The 14704-nt window shown below is 43.3% G+C and overlaps 1 protein-coding gene across 1 annotated transcript in view; it reads right to left on the bottom strand.

Annotated features, from left to right (window-relative positions):
* CDH23 (cadherin related 23) overlaps positions 1-14704 on the bottom strand; it is a 2828172-nt gene that overhangs the window by 371535 nt on the left and 2441933 nt on the right. The window contains exon 47 of the mRNA XM_086919477.1: positions 1841-2299. Within this exon, the coding sequence (XP_086775603.1) occupies positions 1841-2299 (459 nt within the window). The remainder of the gene's footprint in view (positions 1-1840; positions 2300-14704) is intronic.

Below are 14704 nucleotides of genomic sequence, written 5' to 3'. Positions count from 1 at the left end.
CTTCAATGTCGAATTATTTGCCCTTACAGTTATTTGGCCAGTTCATGAATACCGAACAATGAAGCCTAACAGTGGGGAAGAAAACAGACAACAAATACAAACTATTGAAATATAGGATGCGGGGATTTAACTATGTAGTACCCTGGCCGAGGGTAGTTAAAGCAAAAGAAATGCATCTCTCGTCCAGTGTTGTATATGTCGAGATATACTTGTTGAAGTAGCATAAATGTTTAAATGGGATTCATTTCCATCTTTGATACATTAGTCATCGGCCGTAGTTGACTTCTTTCTGTACATGTATCTGGCTCTGGTCTGCTGAAGTGCGGATTGTTTTATGCTGTTTGTGTGCACAGTCTTTAGTGTTGTTGTACATGAATGTTCCTCCTGTTGCTCCCTAGGACTCACTTTCTGTGCCTTCGTCTTCCTGATTGCAGAAGGAGAGGCTCTGACAGAGATCAGCAGTGCGTCAGAGGGATCTACAGCAGAGGCGAAGGCACTTTCTGATGTTATGTATGCAGGTTTGCTGCGGGACAGTGGGCAGACTGTGGGGCCAATGTTCTTCCTATGGTTTCAGACGTTATTATCTGAACAGTTAGGCTGGGTTGGAGTTCAAAAACAAATTCTGAGGGGCCAGTTTAGTAATTTGAAATTCAGATCTCAGGAAACAAGAGAAATGTAAAAAAAAATGAATGCTGCACGTTGTGTAAAGTATTTATGCAAACTTTCCTTATTTGTGTTGCAGTCTGAAACACACTATCATAGTTATTCCACTTTCTTCCAGGTTATAGCATTTCTCGAATTTATCTCAATTGCTTTTTGGGAAAAGCCTTGACATTTTTTTTATATGTTGGATAATAAGATGAGCGTGTTAATTCCAATGCTGTCTGCAATTAAAGGAAGTGTTTGGCTCTGTTGCTACTCGCACACTCATACTTCCTCTCTGCTAAAGGGAGTCCACTCTTTTGTCTACCAACATTGATCACAGTGTTGTGCAGATTCGAGTTTTTTTGTGAACCTTAATTCATTCACATGCTTGTAAAGTCTGCTGTGAACTCAGCGAAGTATGAGCCCTTTGTCACGTGCCTACAGACCTTTTTTATTCAAGATTAAACATGATATTTAAGGGAATGAATACAAGAAAAAATAATTCATTAAAGAAGTGATTACATTTAGGCCTGCTGGAAGAATATACAAAGAATGCACATATTCTGAACACTTTTCTTGAATGACACGGTTACCTTGCGTTCCACAATTTAACAGTAAAATCATTTTGCAAAGTACTAGGCCCCAACCCTCGCCGCCATTGCATCAAGAAAGGGCCTCCCACATTCAGTCTGCGAAGGCTAGACAACAACCACCAGGGAGCTATGCTCGACCACGAAGCAGCGAGCATAGGGAGTGGCTGAGCCATCAGTGATGATGATGAAGGTGAAGTTTACAGTAAAGATGAAGGCGAGGATGCAGGAAGACAATGTTTAATGAAGACAGAAGACAGATAGAGATTCACAGAGAAGACGCGTCAAACCTTCAGGACTGAGAGCAGTAGGGGAAAGAAAAGATTACTTTGGTTAGTAGAGTGAAATCTGTCAAAAGGCAGGAGAAAAAATTGTGTTTAGTGAGAAATTAAAAGAGCCATACAGAAATGCAGAGGTATTAGTTAAAATAAAGGCAGAAAAGGTATCCTAGGTGAGAGGTGAGTGGGGAGAGGGATTAAAAGGAGCCACGTCTAAAAAAGGAGGTAGGAATAGTGATCAATGAATGATGGCAGAGGTAGAGATCTGAGTTTTTGAGCAAAGGTGTGGGAGAGGCCCTAGCAGGCTAGAGGCTTGGTCTAACATACCTGTTCTAAAATCAATAGCAAAAGCGCCCTGCTGGTTGGGCACAAGGGTACTGGAGTCATCCTTTGCCAATATTTCGATGATGTAATACTCCAGGCGGGGGTTAAGATCCCGGTCTACAGCAGTCAACTCAGCAATGACGGTGCCCACCTCAGCGGACTCCAGCACGCTCACTGTCTGCACCGGGATGAGGAACTCCGGAGGGCAGTCATTGACGTCATCAATTAGAATGTTTACCGTAGTGCTGCCCGACAGCGGGCTGGTACCCCGGTCTGTTGCCCATACTATCAGGCGGTAGGAATCCCGCTCCTCTCTGTCCACTGTGACATTGGCAACGCGGATGATCCCGGAGATAGGGTCAATGAGGAATCTGTCCTGTGCACCGCTTTCAATTCGGTAGCTCAGCTCAGCGTTTAGGCCGCTGTCCGCATCAAAGGCGGTTACCTTTGTGACTGAAAATCCTGTAGGCAAATGAACCAGAATATCAGTACAAAAACCCACAGAGCTGTAGATATTTCTCACCATTCAAGCTTTATTTATTTATTTATTAAAGAAATATAATGTCAGTAATGGTTATACGTTGTCCACTTGCCATCTCCAAACTTAAATTTTTAATTTTATAATGTCTCTCATCAACATAAAGCCAATTGTCTCCTGAGTAGGAGGAAGATACTACATCGCATCTCAATAGTTCATTTTTTGCCAAGATCAAAATCCCGAACCACAGAGACAGGATTCCATTACACAATACGTGAATGAACCACCTACGTCATAACGCTAACTTTACTTTTTTTAACAGGAAAATTTTTATCGTTTTTACGTGCATAAAACATATGTAAGGAACATGTTCGGCCTCATAATGAAGTTCCCATTATCTCCCTCCGTAACTCCTCTCTGGGAGTTACCAATACCGAGGATATAGGAAACTCCCAGAGGAGGATTATCAGGGATCTCTAACAGGACCGGTAGGATCAACTAACACATGAGGAATTAGTGAGGGATTGCTATTTCTGGTTACCATTTCCCTTGGAATTCCTGATTTTCCCCAGTATTTAACTCGGAGGTTCCACATCTTTTCAACAGATGAAGTCTCTGGGAGAAACACCAGAGATTTGTGGAGCTACTGCCTCACAGGAACCTCGTTACGAGGCCCAGCATTTAGAATATAAACATACTGTATATACAAATCAATTGAACCACAGTAAGAATAGTGATTAATAAATTCTCTGCACCAATCGTGTGGGAAACACGAATACAGACCCATAACAATAGACTAAGAGCCAGATTTACGACCATTGGATTTAGCGCCTCACAATGTGTGACAAATTGCGACACACAAATTGCGAGGTGCTAAATTCAATGTACAACAGTGTCACAGACACTGTTTTTAATTCCTGATGGGGTCGCAAAATGAAAGGCTCATCAATATTCATGAGCCGCTTGCAATTTGCGACCCCATTGGGAATGGCCAGCCTCATAGGGATGGTGGCCTGCAGGGGTCAACTTGTCTGTGACTGCTTTTCGAAAAAGCAGTTTTTTTTTAATGCAGTCCGTTTTCCTTAAAGAAAAACGGGATGCATTTAAAAGAAAATGAAACGTTTTTGTTAATTTTTTTTAAGGGCAGGTAGTGGTTCCAGTGACCACTGCCTGCCCTTAAAAAATATTTTCCCCTGCATTTGCAAAGGGGAAGGGGTCCCCTGGGGACCCCTTCCTTTTTGCGACCCCATTACCACCCTCTTGAACAGGGAGGTAATTTGTGAGTGTTTTGCGCCCGCAATTGCAGACGCAAACATTCATACATGAGCTTGCGCCCATGTATGAATGTAGCAGTAGCAGATTCCCAGGTAGGTTGCACACCAAAAACACACGCGACAAACTGTGGTCCAAAGCAATTTAGCTTGACTCCGCTACCTTCTGTGGGGGCATAGTGTGTCCCCCCAACGGTCAATTTATTTCTCTATTTTTCTAGGGTACACTACATAATCTATTTGATTGATGTATAGTACGGTTTAGAAATGACTCTTAGCCTGACCTACCCACACCTGAGTAGTCTAGCATTTGTTTGGTCCTGAGAATTGCAGTGATAATTTTTTCGACATTTAAAAGGCAAGAAAATTGTCCACATAATCCCTTAAGCCAACGTGGACGATTATATCCACTCCTGGCCAGCACTTGTTTTTGATATAATAAAGCCACCCAGCCACTAAATTTACCTTTGGATTGACTTTAGTTATTTCTAAAATCATTTCAAATCAGCCTACTCATTTATCACACTTACACTGCGCCTGACACATAACATCTGCAAAAGAAAAGAACTCTGGCAAACCTCCCCCTAAGGGGCGCATTGGGCATTGCAATGTCAGCCCAACGAGGAGCTGCCCGATGATGAAGTGTGACCCCCTTTGGTGTGTTTGAGGGTTCTTGCCTCTGATGGATCAGATTACCTGATCTGAGACCTCAGGTGCTTCTGACATTTCCCCTCCTTCCCTTCTTAGGAACTGCATACATTTGACTGTACTCATAAATCTGACAGTGTCTGGCAATAGACAAAGACAACAGAGTTAGAGGTTTGACAAGCTCCGTTGGTGCTACTGCTCAAGAATTATCTAGGCTAGATGTGTTGCACAGACGTATGATGTTCTTTGAGGAATGTTGAAAACATCTGCACCTCCCCTGTTACATCGCTAAAATGGATTGGCCAGAGACTACATTCAAGTTTGGTGTACTTTTGATCATGGTCATTTTAATTTAGTGTGCTTGTGTTTAAAAAACAAACAAGAAATTCACTGAAAGGTCCAAAGGTTTAAGTGATGTTATAGTTAGGTATTGAAATAACAGAAACATAAAACTTAAAAAAATACTGAAATTCACCTGTTATAGCTTGCTGAGCTAACTATAACTTTTGCCCCTGTCATGCACTTCCTATTAGCTCCTATATAACATCACTCTTGACATATTACATGACATCGTTAATGATTTAACTGATGCCACCTCAATCAGCTGTGTGAATTGGAGGGTAATCCATAGACACGTTGCACACAACCTTCTTATCCAATCATACCCCATATACACACAACCTCTGTTTGTGTGTAGAACAAATTGGATTGAGACTTTTATTTCTGTGTGTTTATTTTTTGTTGTTTTTCACACATTTTTGGTCTGATTTTTTTCAAAAGAGAACTATTTTTACCATTCACAACTACTAATATTTTCCATTTCTTTATATCTTTTTAAACATTATTGTTAACATTTGTTATTTCTACAGTTTTTTCACAAACGTGTTTTCTGTGTGGAGATGGTCTTCTATGGACTTTGAATATATTCTTTTATTAGTTTCCCCCAGGCCCCTATTTTGAGACAGTGTCTGCAATATGTTCCAAATTGTTGCATCTTCTCATCTCTTTCCTCCCATTGTTGAAGCAGCACTTCCTGTGGAGGAGTGTATCATCCTTCAGATGATCAACCGTTTAACATCTCAGCATAATTAATGCTGTTTGGCTTGCTTAGCTCTTCAATACTTCTAGACCCCAATGGTTCCACTGGAATATTGTCCAGCCTTTCCTTTATACCAGTGGTTCTTAACATTTTAAGTTCTGTAGCCCTCTTCTTATTTATTACTGGACCCCGGACTACGTAGTTTTGATGATTTAAACGATAAAACAATACACAAAAATACAGAAACAAGTCATCATGAAATGATTGAATTTTTTTTAATTCAGTAACAAATCTAAGACAAAATCTAAATTTTAATTCTAATGGAAGATTGGAACTTCTGTAAATTCAATTTAGACAGCACATTGTCCATAGTATAACCTGTTTGATGCACTTGCACTGTTCTCACGATTCAATCCTAGTATGCTAACTTAGGGCCTGATTTAGATCTGGGTGGAAGGGTTACTCTGTCACAACGGTGTCGGATTTCCAACCAGCTGATACATACATCTCATAGGATATAATGGGATTTATATTTTGGCGGACAGGATATCCATAACCATTGGAGTAACACGTCTGCCCAGATTTAAATCAGGCCCATTTGAAGGGTAACCTGAGGCGGAAAGCCGGGACCGCGTACTACTGCGTGATTTTATAAATATTTTGTATTTTAGGGAATCAGATTACGTGATTCGCCGTTTTTCCTTTTTTAAAAATTGTACTGCGCCCCAGCTTGCCACGATTTTAATATTTGACTCACCTGCATTACTTTTGTGCCCCTGTTTGCCCCCATCCTCCCGTTTCTCCGTCTTTGCCGATTCTGGTGCCGGAGGGAGACTGGGAAGGACCGGGCAAGAGGGAGACGCCATCTTAGGGAGGGTGCAGGGTCGGCGCACTAGTTGCTTGGGACCCCACCAGGCTTAGGCTATAAAAAAGCCAGCTCGAACCACGCCGGTACTTGAAGGGTAACCTGAGGAGGAAAGCCGGGACCCAAACTACTGCGTGATTTTATAAATACTTTGTGTCTTAGGGAATCAGATTACGTGATTCACCGTTTTTCCTTTTTAAAAAAATGTTCTGTGCCCCAGCTTGCCACGATTTTAATATTTGACCCACCTGCATTACTTTTGTGCCCCTGTTAGCCCCCATCCTCCCGTTTCTCCGTCTCTGCCGATTCTGGTGCCGGAGGGAGACTGGGAAGGACCGGGCAAGAGGGAGACGCCATCTTAGGGAGGGTGCAGGGTCGGCGCACTAGTTGCTCGGGACCCCACCAGACAGCCCCATATAAGGATGACACCAGACCGGACGCGAAGCGGACGCGCGCAGCGGCGCGCCGAAGGCATGCCAAAGGCAAGCCCGTCTGCGCCAGACCGCGACGGGAGGCGGGTGATGCTGCCCAGACACCCTCACCCACGCTGAATGTTTTAAAAACCCACTCGTATTCAGGAGAAACTCTTCGATCCATTAGGCGAAATATGCCAAAAAGTTCTACTAAGGGGGAGACAAGCTGCTGTACCTTCCCTGTCCTGTTGGAGGGACCACTGTCGTGCAACTCATGTCACTTCCAAAGCATGCAAGGGGAACCCCCAAGCAGGATGTTTTCCCGAGCGGACCCCGCGGACTGCCAGTTGATCCTCACCCACATTCTGTGCAATGTCCGATCTCTCGCGAAGCACGCGATAGTGATATGGGATTTGATTAATACCCTCTCACCGGACTTATGTTTTCTTACAAAAACATGGCTCAATCCTACTAACATACCTGCGGTTAACATAGCTATTCCCACAGATTATATTTTCATTCAACTTGATAGAAAGAAAAAAGTGGGAGGCGGCATAGGTATTGCTTTCAAAAAGAAACTTAAAGTCCAATGGACATCGTCCATAAACAATGATATGATGGAACTAGGTATGTTCAGGGTACAAGTGTCCCCGATAGTCTCATGTGATGGGGACCTGCTCTATCGACCACCAGGCCCCAAATCGAAACTCAACTTTACCACGGCCCTGACAGAAATTATTGCCACGCAGGCCATTACCTCCAATAGCTTCATATTATTTGTCGACTTTAACTTCCATGGTGAAGTCAAAGATAACCCAGAAGTAAATACACTATTCTCAAATCTGAACAATATGGGACTCAGACAGATGGTATTAGGTCCCACACATTCGGCAGGCCACACCTTAGACCTTATATTCACTAATTCACAACTGCTGGAAGTACAGCAGCCGCAGCCGCTTATTTGGTCAGACCATTATCTAGTCCAGTTTTCCCACCAATTTCAAGCAGGGCCAAGAAATAAGGTCAATCCCCTATACCCACAGGGACAGTATAAAAGACCATGGCACAAACTGAAGATAGATAGCTTTACCAAACCTTATATAGATCAAGCCATAAAAATGGAACTTGTGGATAAAGATCCCTCAGCCATGCTAGATAGTTTTAATTCAGCTCTAACTAAAACTTGGGACTTAGTGATCCCACAAAAAAAGGTCACATTACCGCCAAGGGGACCCTTGGACCCATGGTACACAGATGAGCTCAGGTCCCTAAGAACAACATGTAGAGCACTCGAAAGAAAGTGGAGGAAGGGAAAATTACCAGGAGACAGGATCATATACAAGGGTGCACTAGCCCATTATCACCTTGAAATAAAAAAGGCTTGATGCTTCCATATCCAAAATCAGATAGAAAGCTCTAAGAACTCGTCTAAAGCTCTTTTTAACATTGTTAGAGACTTTTCTTCACCCTTAGTATGTAAACAAGTACCAGTAGAATCACAGGACCTATGTGATTCCATTGCACATTTTTTTCATGAAAAAATTGGAAAAATCTACTCAAATTTTTGGGATCAAGATACAGATGTGATGCAGGAAAAAAAGTCAGGCATCTCCCTCGCACCCAACTGAGCCTCGCTTAACCATTTTAAGCTTATCTCACTCGTGGAGACGACAAAACTGCTATCAGCAGCTAAATCAGGATCTCCACAGGACATCTGCCCGCCCAGTACAATGGCTCTTGTATCCTCGGTCTGTGTCCCAGCCGTCCAACGAATTTTCAATTTATCAATTGAAACAGGCCTCATTCCTGAGGCCTGGAAAGAGGTGTCCGTCCGGCCTATTCTGAAGAAGCCTACCGCAGACCCATTGCAGTTGAATAACTACCGGCCAATATCCCTGCTACCCCTACTGGGGAAATTGCTGGAATCTAATATAAATACCCAGCTTAGTCAATATCTGGAAGCAAATGATCTGCTGGACCCCTCCCAGTCGGGCTTCCGCCCAGGGTTTAGTACCGAAACTGCAAGGCTGGTCGTTACCGACTCCTTAAAAAGCACCCTCAACTCCGGGGGCTCAGCAATTCTGGTTCTCCTAGATCGCTCTGCGGCCTTCGATACGATATCTCATCGAAGGCTAGTGGAGAGACTAGGTGAATGTGGCATCGGAGGCAAAGCCCTACAATGGTTGAAAAACATCCTACGGGACAGATGGCAAACCACCACGCTTGGACCATTTACGTCTAAAAACAAATTCTTTCTAGATAAAGGGGTGCCTCAGGGATCATGCCTCAGTCCCACCTTGTTTAATGTTTATCTGTCCCCCTTGGCTAAACTCATCAAATCCTTTGGCTTTGAAACAATTTCCTATGCCGACGACACGCAGCTGCTGTTTCCAATTGGTAACAACTTCCCGGATGAGAAACAGCGTTTCACTGACGGTATGCTAGCAGTCACGAATTGGATGAGGGAACAGTGTCTACAACTTAACCCGCGAAAAACAGAGCTAATGCTCTTAGGGAAATCTGCACACCTTTGGATTGCCGATTGGTGGCCTTCCAAACTGGGTGAAGCACCAATACCATCCACCTCTGTAAAAAGCCTGGGAATTCAATTAGACGCCAAGCTAAACATGAAGGACAACATAAAGAACACTACAGGCTCTTGCTATTATAACCTACGGCTACTGCGTATAATTATTCCCTACTTACCCCTGGAACACCGGAGAACTGTAGTGCAGGCGATGATAGGAAGTAGGTTAGATTATGGCAATGCCCTGCTGGCAGAGGTTGAAAACACAGCCCTTTCCAAATTACAAGTAATACAGAATACGGCCGCCAGAATGGTCTTGGACAGCCCCCCGGCACTCCATCTCTTCCTCTTCTTAAACAGCTACATTGGCTACCAATCCAAATGCGCTCCGTATTTAAAACCTGCTGTCTGACCTTCAAAGCGCTCAGAGGTGAGGGCCCAGCCTACCTTAGAAATAAACTCACTAAGCACTCAAATGAACGCAACCTTAGATCCAATTCCCTAGCCCTTCTGAATGTCCCCAGGATTCGACTCACCCGCACAGGCGGCAGAACATTTTCGTTCGTAGCTCCAAAATACTGGAACTCGCTTCCATTGACACTGCAGGAATCCACAAACTACACGTCCTTTAGGAAACAACTAAAGACTTGGTTGTTCTAACACTCCGTACAATGCCGGTCTTCTCTTCCCCTTTGAGGTTTCTCCTTCAGGTAAAGCGCAGAGATGCCCCTGGGTGATTCACGCGCTATACAAGAAACTCTAACATAACATAACAACATAACATTTGTATCCTCCAATTTTAAATTCCTTCACATTTACAGAACATTTTAACATTTTTAACTTTATATTTTGATTCTTTACTTATGTACACTTTATTAATCTGCTAATATTATTTATTTTCCAAACAGACACGGAGTAGGATTCACAGACCCCTAGGGATCACGGACCAATGGTTAAGAAACACTGCTCTATACAGTACTTGGTTGCAAAAACTGGACGTAACCTCATAAGCACACATTAGTTTTGGGCATCTGAAAGTTCGATTAACTGTCATACCACTGAGTCTTTCTTAGGCCTCACTTCTTGCGGTACTGCAAAAGTGGATGGAACGATAATAAGTCATCTTCTGGATGATGTATTTGGCTTTTCCTAGTGTCCACTTTTGTCGGAGGTCGTAGTGGACTCGGACTACATTTACACTAAACTACCTTCCTTAAACACCAATCTGTTGATAGTAGTTAGGAATCTTTTTTGATGCGGTTTCTAAAGGACATGGGCTTATTTCTTGACTAGTAGTTTCTAAAGGGCTAATCAAAAGGGTGCTTATTTTTATTTTTTACCTAGTGTTGTGTTCTATCTAGGACCCCGATCAATATTGTGACCTCATGCCCCTATACAGCTATAATCAATAGGTATCCCTATTATGGCATAAACGATCAGAGCCATATTCAGTAACTCGTCTCTGCAGCTCATTACAGTACATGACACAGCAGAAGCCACTTCCTTAGATTCCTAGATAACACACCGAGTTCTTTCAACAGATAAAACCCCCAGCAACCTGGGAAAGCCCCGCTTGCTTTGTTTTGATTAGTAATAGAACTCTAACGAGCACTGTAAGAATGACCAGTTCTTAGTGACATCTTTATTGGTGTCTTTTGTCCAAAAACTTATGTCAAACAAGGCACCTTTCAGGTATAAATAATACCAACGTTGCCTTAAGCACACACGATGGTGGTGGTGAATACAGGAGCAGAACAGCTGTCCCTTGCAGAGCCCAGCAGATGCGAGAAGCCCACGGACGCTGCCCCTCCCCCTCCTTGAAGCGCTGAGAAAGACACTGTCTTTTCTCCTGCCGAGAAAATCCAGCTCTGGCATTTCCAGCCTACCCTTGCGGGTAACTGGAATATCGAGTCCTGAGAGGAGATACCAGACCTCCAACATTCTATTCCAGAGGTACGGTGCTTACTAGACCCTTAGAGAGAATTCTTGAAGCAAACCCTTGGCAAAACCAACTTAACTTAAACTGCTACTTACTTACTCCCTCCCAAGTATTAGGCTTAGGTCAGGTACACTGGGGTAGGCGTAGTTAGAAGCACCAGTTGAGGACGTTAGCCAAATGTATATATGAATGTATATATTTTACTCATTTTAACTATCATATGGCTAAGAAACCATATCAATGCTTTTACAGTATTATTTCACAATACTCCTTTTACTGTACGCACTTTTTTTATAATAACAAGTATTGCAATTGTGGCAATTCATTTATCTTGCATGAGAAGAAAGACTGTTCAATAAATAATACCTTTTTATTGAAAACGCCCGTCTCTCTATTCTCTGCATCCAGGTGAAAGTAATTCTGCACAAACTGACTGAGTGAAATAGCTGTCTATTGTTTCACACGACTCTAGAGATTGACTCTTATTCTGAGGTACAAAGTTGTCATGTTAATGCGGTTGTTGGAAAACTGAATCCCTTCTTGTCTGAGCCAGGGAAGCTGATCACTTCCTATTCAGTCAAGAAAGTTTCCAGTGACCTCTGAGCTAGCTGGTACAAACCCAATTAAGTCTAACATAGTCAGTAGAGACCTAGAAGACCGCACTTCTACGTCTACACTGCTGTCTATGTTATTCCAATGCGCAGGGCCTATAGGGAAAATAGGAACTACACTACACTAGCATGGATTATTTGGTACTCTCATAGCACCAATGGAGCAAATGAAAGAGTGACACAGTTGCCCTGTGTGGATTTGACTTCATGTCCTGGGTTCTGCAGGAGTAGTGTACTTCCCAGAACTTTTGACCAACGGTGTGTTTACTACAAAGAGGGTAATTTTATGTAAACTTTTAGCCTAGGGGTTTCCTCACACGCACAAATAAGCTAGATATCTTGCAGCTGTAAGTGAGGTTTCTGTGTTTTTAGGTGTTGAGGTACTGTGGTACCCAAAAGTAGTACCATGGTATCTCAGACTCAAACTAAAAGCACATCTAATCGGTTGTAACGACTGTATTGCTCTATTTTGGTGAAGTTTTCACCCACTTACCCTCATTAGGGGTGTTCTGTGCTCTGACTCTTTTGGAGGGATCACATTTTTGGCGTTATTGCAACAAAAAATAATATAAACATGGCATCTGTAGGATAGGAGACATCACAGCAAAATCCTGTACAGCAAGCGGAAAAGACAAGCACCAGCCATAATCCATCGTCTGGCAGTATTTTCCTTAGTTGGCTTGCGAGAAGAAAGTGTCAACAAAAGCAGTCACTTGTAAGTTGTGCTACAAGGAGTTTAGCCTGAGTACTGGCAAAAAAATATTCCTTTGAGTTCTCAGGCATGAGGACGCAGTTGAATGTGTGGCAATCAACACTGAGCTGCATAAAGAAGATGCGAGAAAGGAGAAGAGACTTCTAATTCAGCAGCAGGGGCTTTTCTCCAGCCTGGAGACTGCATGCCAACACAAATGGAAGTCAATCCTCACCATTCACATATTGAGTTTTACTGTACCAAGTGCACCACAATTCTCTGTTTCAGAGTAAAGTTCTGCAGCTTGAGATACATTAGTAGCTGCCCAACAGCAGGCCTTCAAAAAAAATATATATATATCAGTAGTTCAGATGCTATTTTAATGTTTTTGTAAGCTGAATGCAAAAAAGAAATCTAAAAAAGTTCTCAAATCTAAAAAAAAAAAGGTTTATTGTTTAAAGAACAGTAAATAATTGTGTTATTTGTCGGGTCTATGTCATAATGGTAAACTCTATTAGTATGGGCCCAATTTAGAGATTTGTGGAGAGTTTACTCCTACCAGGATGGAGAAGGACATTACCTCCACTGTTCGGAGGGGCCAACACACTTAAATTTAGTGATGTCCAATAGCCTCATGGACATCTCTCTACATCCCAGTAACTGTTGTCATGGTGATTTACTTCAGTGTAGGCTATATTTAACGCATGGTACTATCAATTTTAACAACGTTCCTGTCAAATTTTTCAAAAGGTTTTGTTTTTCCCAAAGTGCGAGTTTCTTTATTAAAAAACCACAAAACTCATTTCTCTCACAACATGGGAGTTTTCTGAAAGGGTGTGAATAATGTTTTTCCTGTACCTAAACATCAGGGGCCACATTTATGACTTTTTGCCGTAGGGAAGCGCAGCAGGCCTTCCTGCTGCGCTTCCCTACGGCAAAAGAAAAGGGCAGAAATGCGCCGTATCTATAAGATACAGCGCATTCCTGTCCTTTTCCCCTCCGCCGGCGCACAATGGGCTCCCTGCGCCAGCGCAGGCACCTTTGCACAGTGGTGCAAGGGTGCCTGCGTTGCGGGGAAGATTATTTTTGTACAGGAAGGGAAACCTTTCTGTACAAAAATAATCACAAGAGGCTTTTCCTCTTTCTATGTGTGCTGTAGAATGCAGCACACATAGAAAAAGGAAATACGAGGAGAAATAAAGACATTTCTCCCTGTTGCGCCTCCCTTACGCCTCCCCTGGGGAGGCGTAAGCTTTTGGCACTGCTTCAGAGTTACGATTTCTCGTAACTCTGGGGCAGTGTCAAAAGGCCATGGATGTTGCTGGGAACGCCCCCAGCAACACCCATTGCACGCCCCTTTAACGCAGTACACTGCGTTAAAGGGACTGATATTTATCAGGCAGCAGATCGCCACAAAAACTGGCGTACTGCTGCCTGATAAATACCACGCTGGCTTCTGCGCCACGGAACTTCATGAAAAGTGAAGTTCCGATGGCGCAAGGGGCCTCATAAATGAGGCCCCAGGGTTTTGCTTGGAGGCTGCTATTGGCTGTGAACAGCAAGGGTTGGCCGCTGGGCTTGGCCCCACGGGTGGTCTGTGGACATTTGCAGTTGGATGTTGGCTGCAGTGCCTGGCCTCGGCCTGGCCCTCAATCTAACTCACAGAAATGGACAACCAACAGCCTATAACTGTGAGTAGTTCGGGTGTGGCAGCAGGGAATGTGCTCTGACCAGGCACTGAGCCTATCGCCCACACAGGCACCACCCCCCTCTATGCATGGCCTAAGGCTGTGTGCAGTCAGGGTTGGCTGCATGGTCTGCCCCTTGACTGGGACTTGCACCAAACCGTCTTCAGAAGCCCATCCCCCATGAACCACTAACCAAGATATCATGAATTATTTTTTGTCAGTTATCACACTACCCTCCAGAAGAGATGCACACCAAGGTATTTCTGTACTTTGCAAGCATCCCCTGGTGTAGCTAGCAAGCAAGCACAGCACCATGTGGGTGAAGCTTATGAGGTGACTCTCATGGTAGTACTACGGTACCGCATGGGTAACACTTTCTGTCAAAGTGGGTGCAATTCTGTTCAGCTGTTGTTTTCTGTATCCGAAAGCAACGTTTATCTGCTCAGGGCTTTTTGAGATAATGAAGATTATGCTTGTGTCAGCATGAAAGGGTTAACTCTAGTAAAAAGTTAGAGATATCTGGACCATTGGTCAATTCCAGTCACTCATACTTTATCTTTCAAAATTCATCTTCCCTGCCACACACTTTTCACCAATAGCACTATGTACCTGTAACTATCATATACTTTTTACCACTAACTCTTTGTCATGCTAGTTTTCTCTTCTGTCCTCTAATTTTGAATCCTCCCTAAGCTCT

This window comes from Lissotriton vulgaris, chromosome 5 (genome assembly GCF_964263255.1).
Source record: "Lissotriton vulgaris chromosome 5, aLisVul1.2, whole genome shotgun sequence".
Classification (NCBI taxonomy): Eukaryota; Metazoa; Chordata; class Amphibia; order Caudata; family Salamandridae; genus Lissotriton; species Lissotriton vulgaris.
The sequence above is the reverse complement of the archived record's forward strand: the minus strand, read 5'-3'. Positions and strand labels throughout refer to the sequence as shown.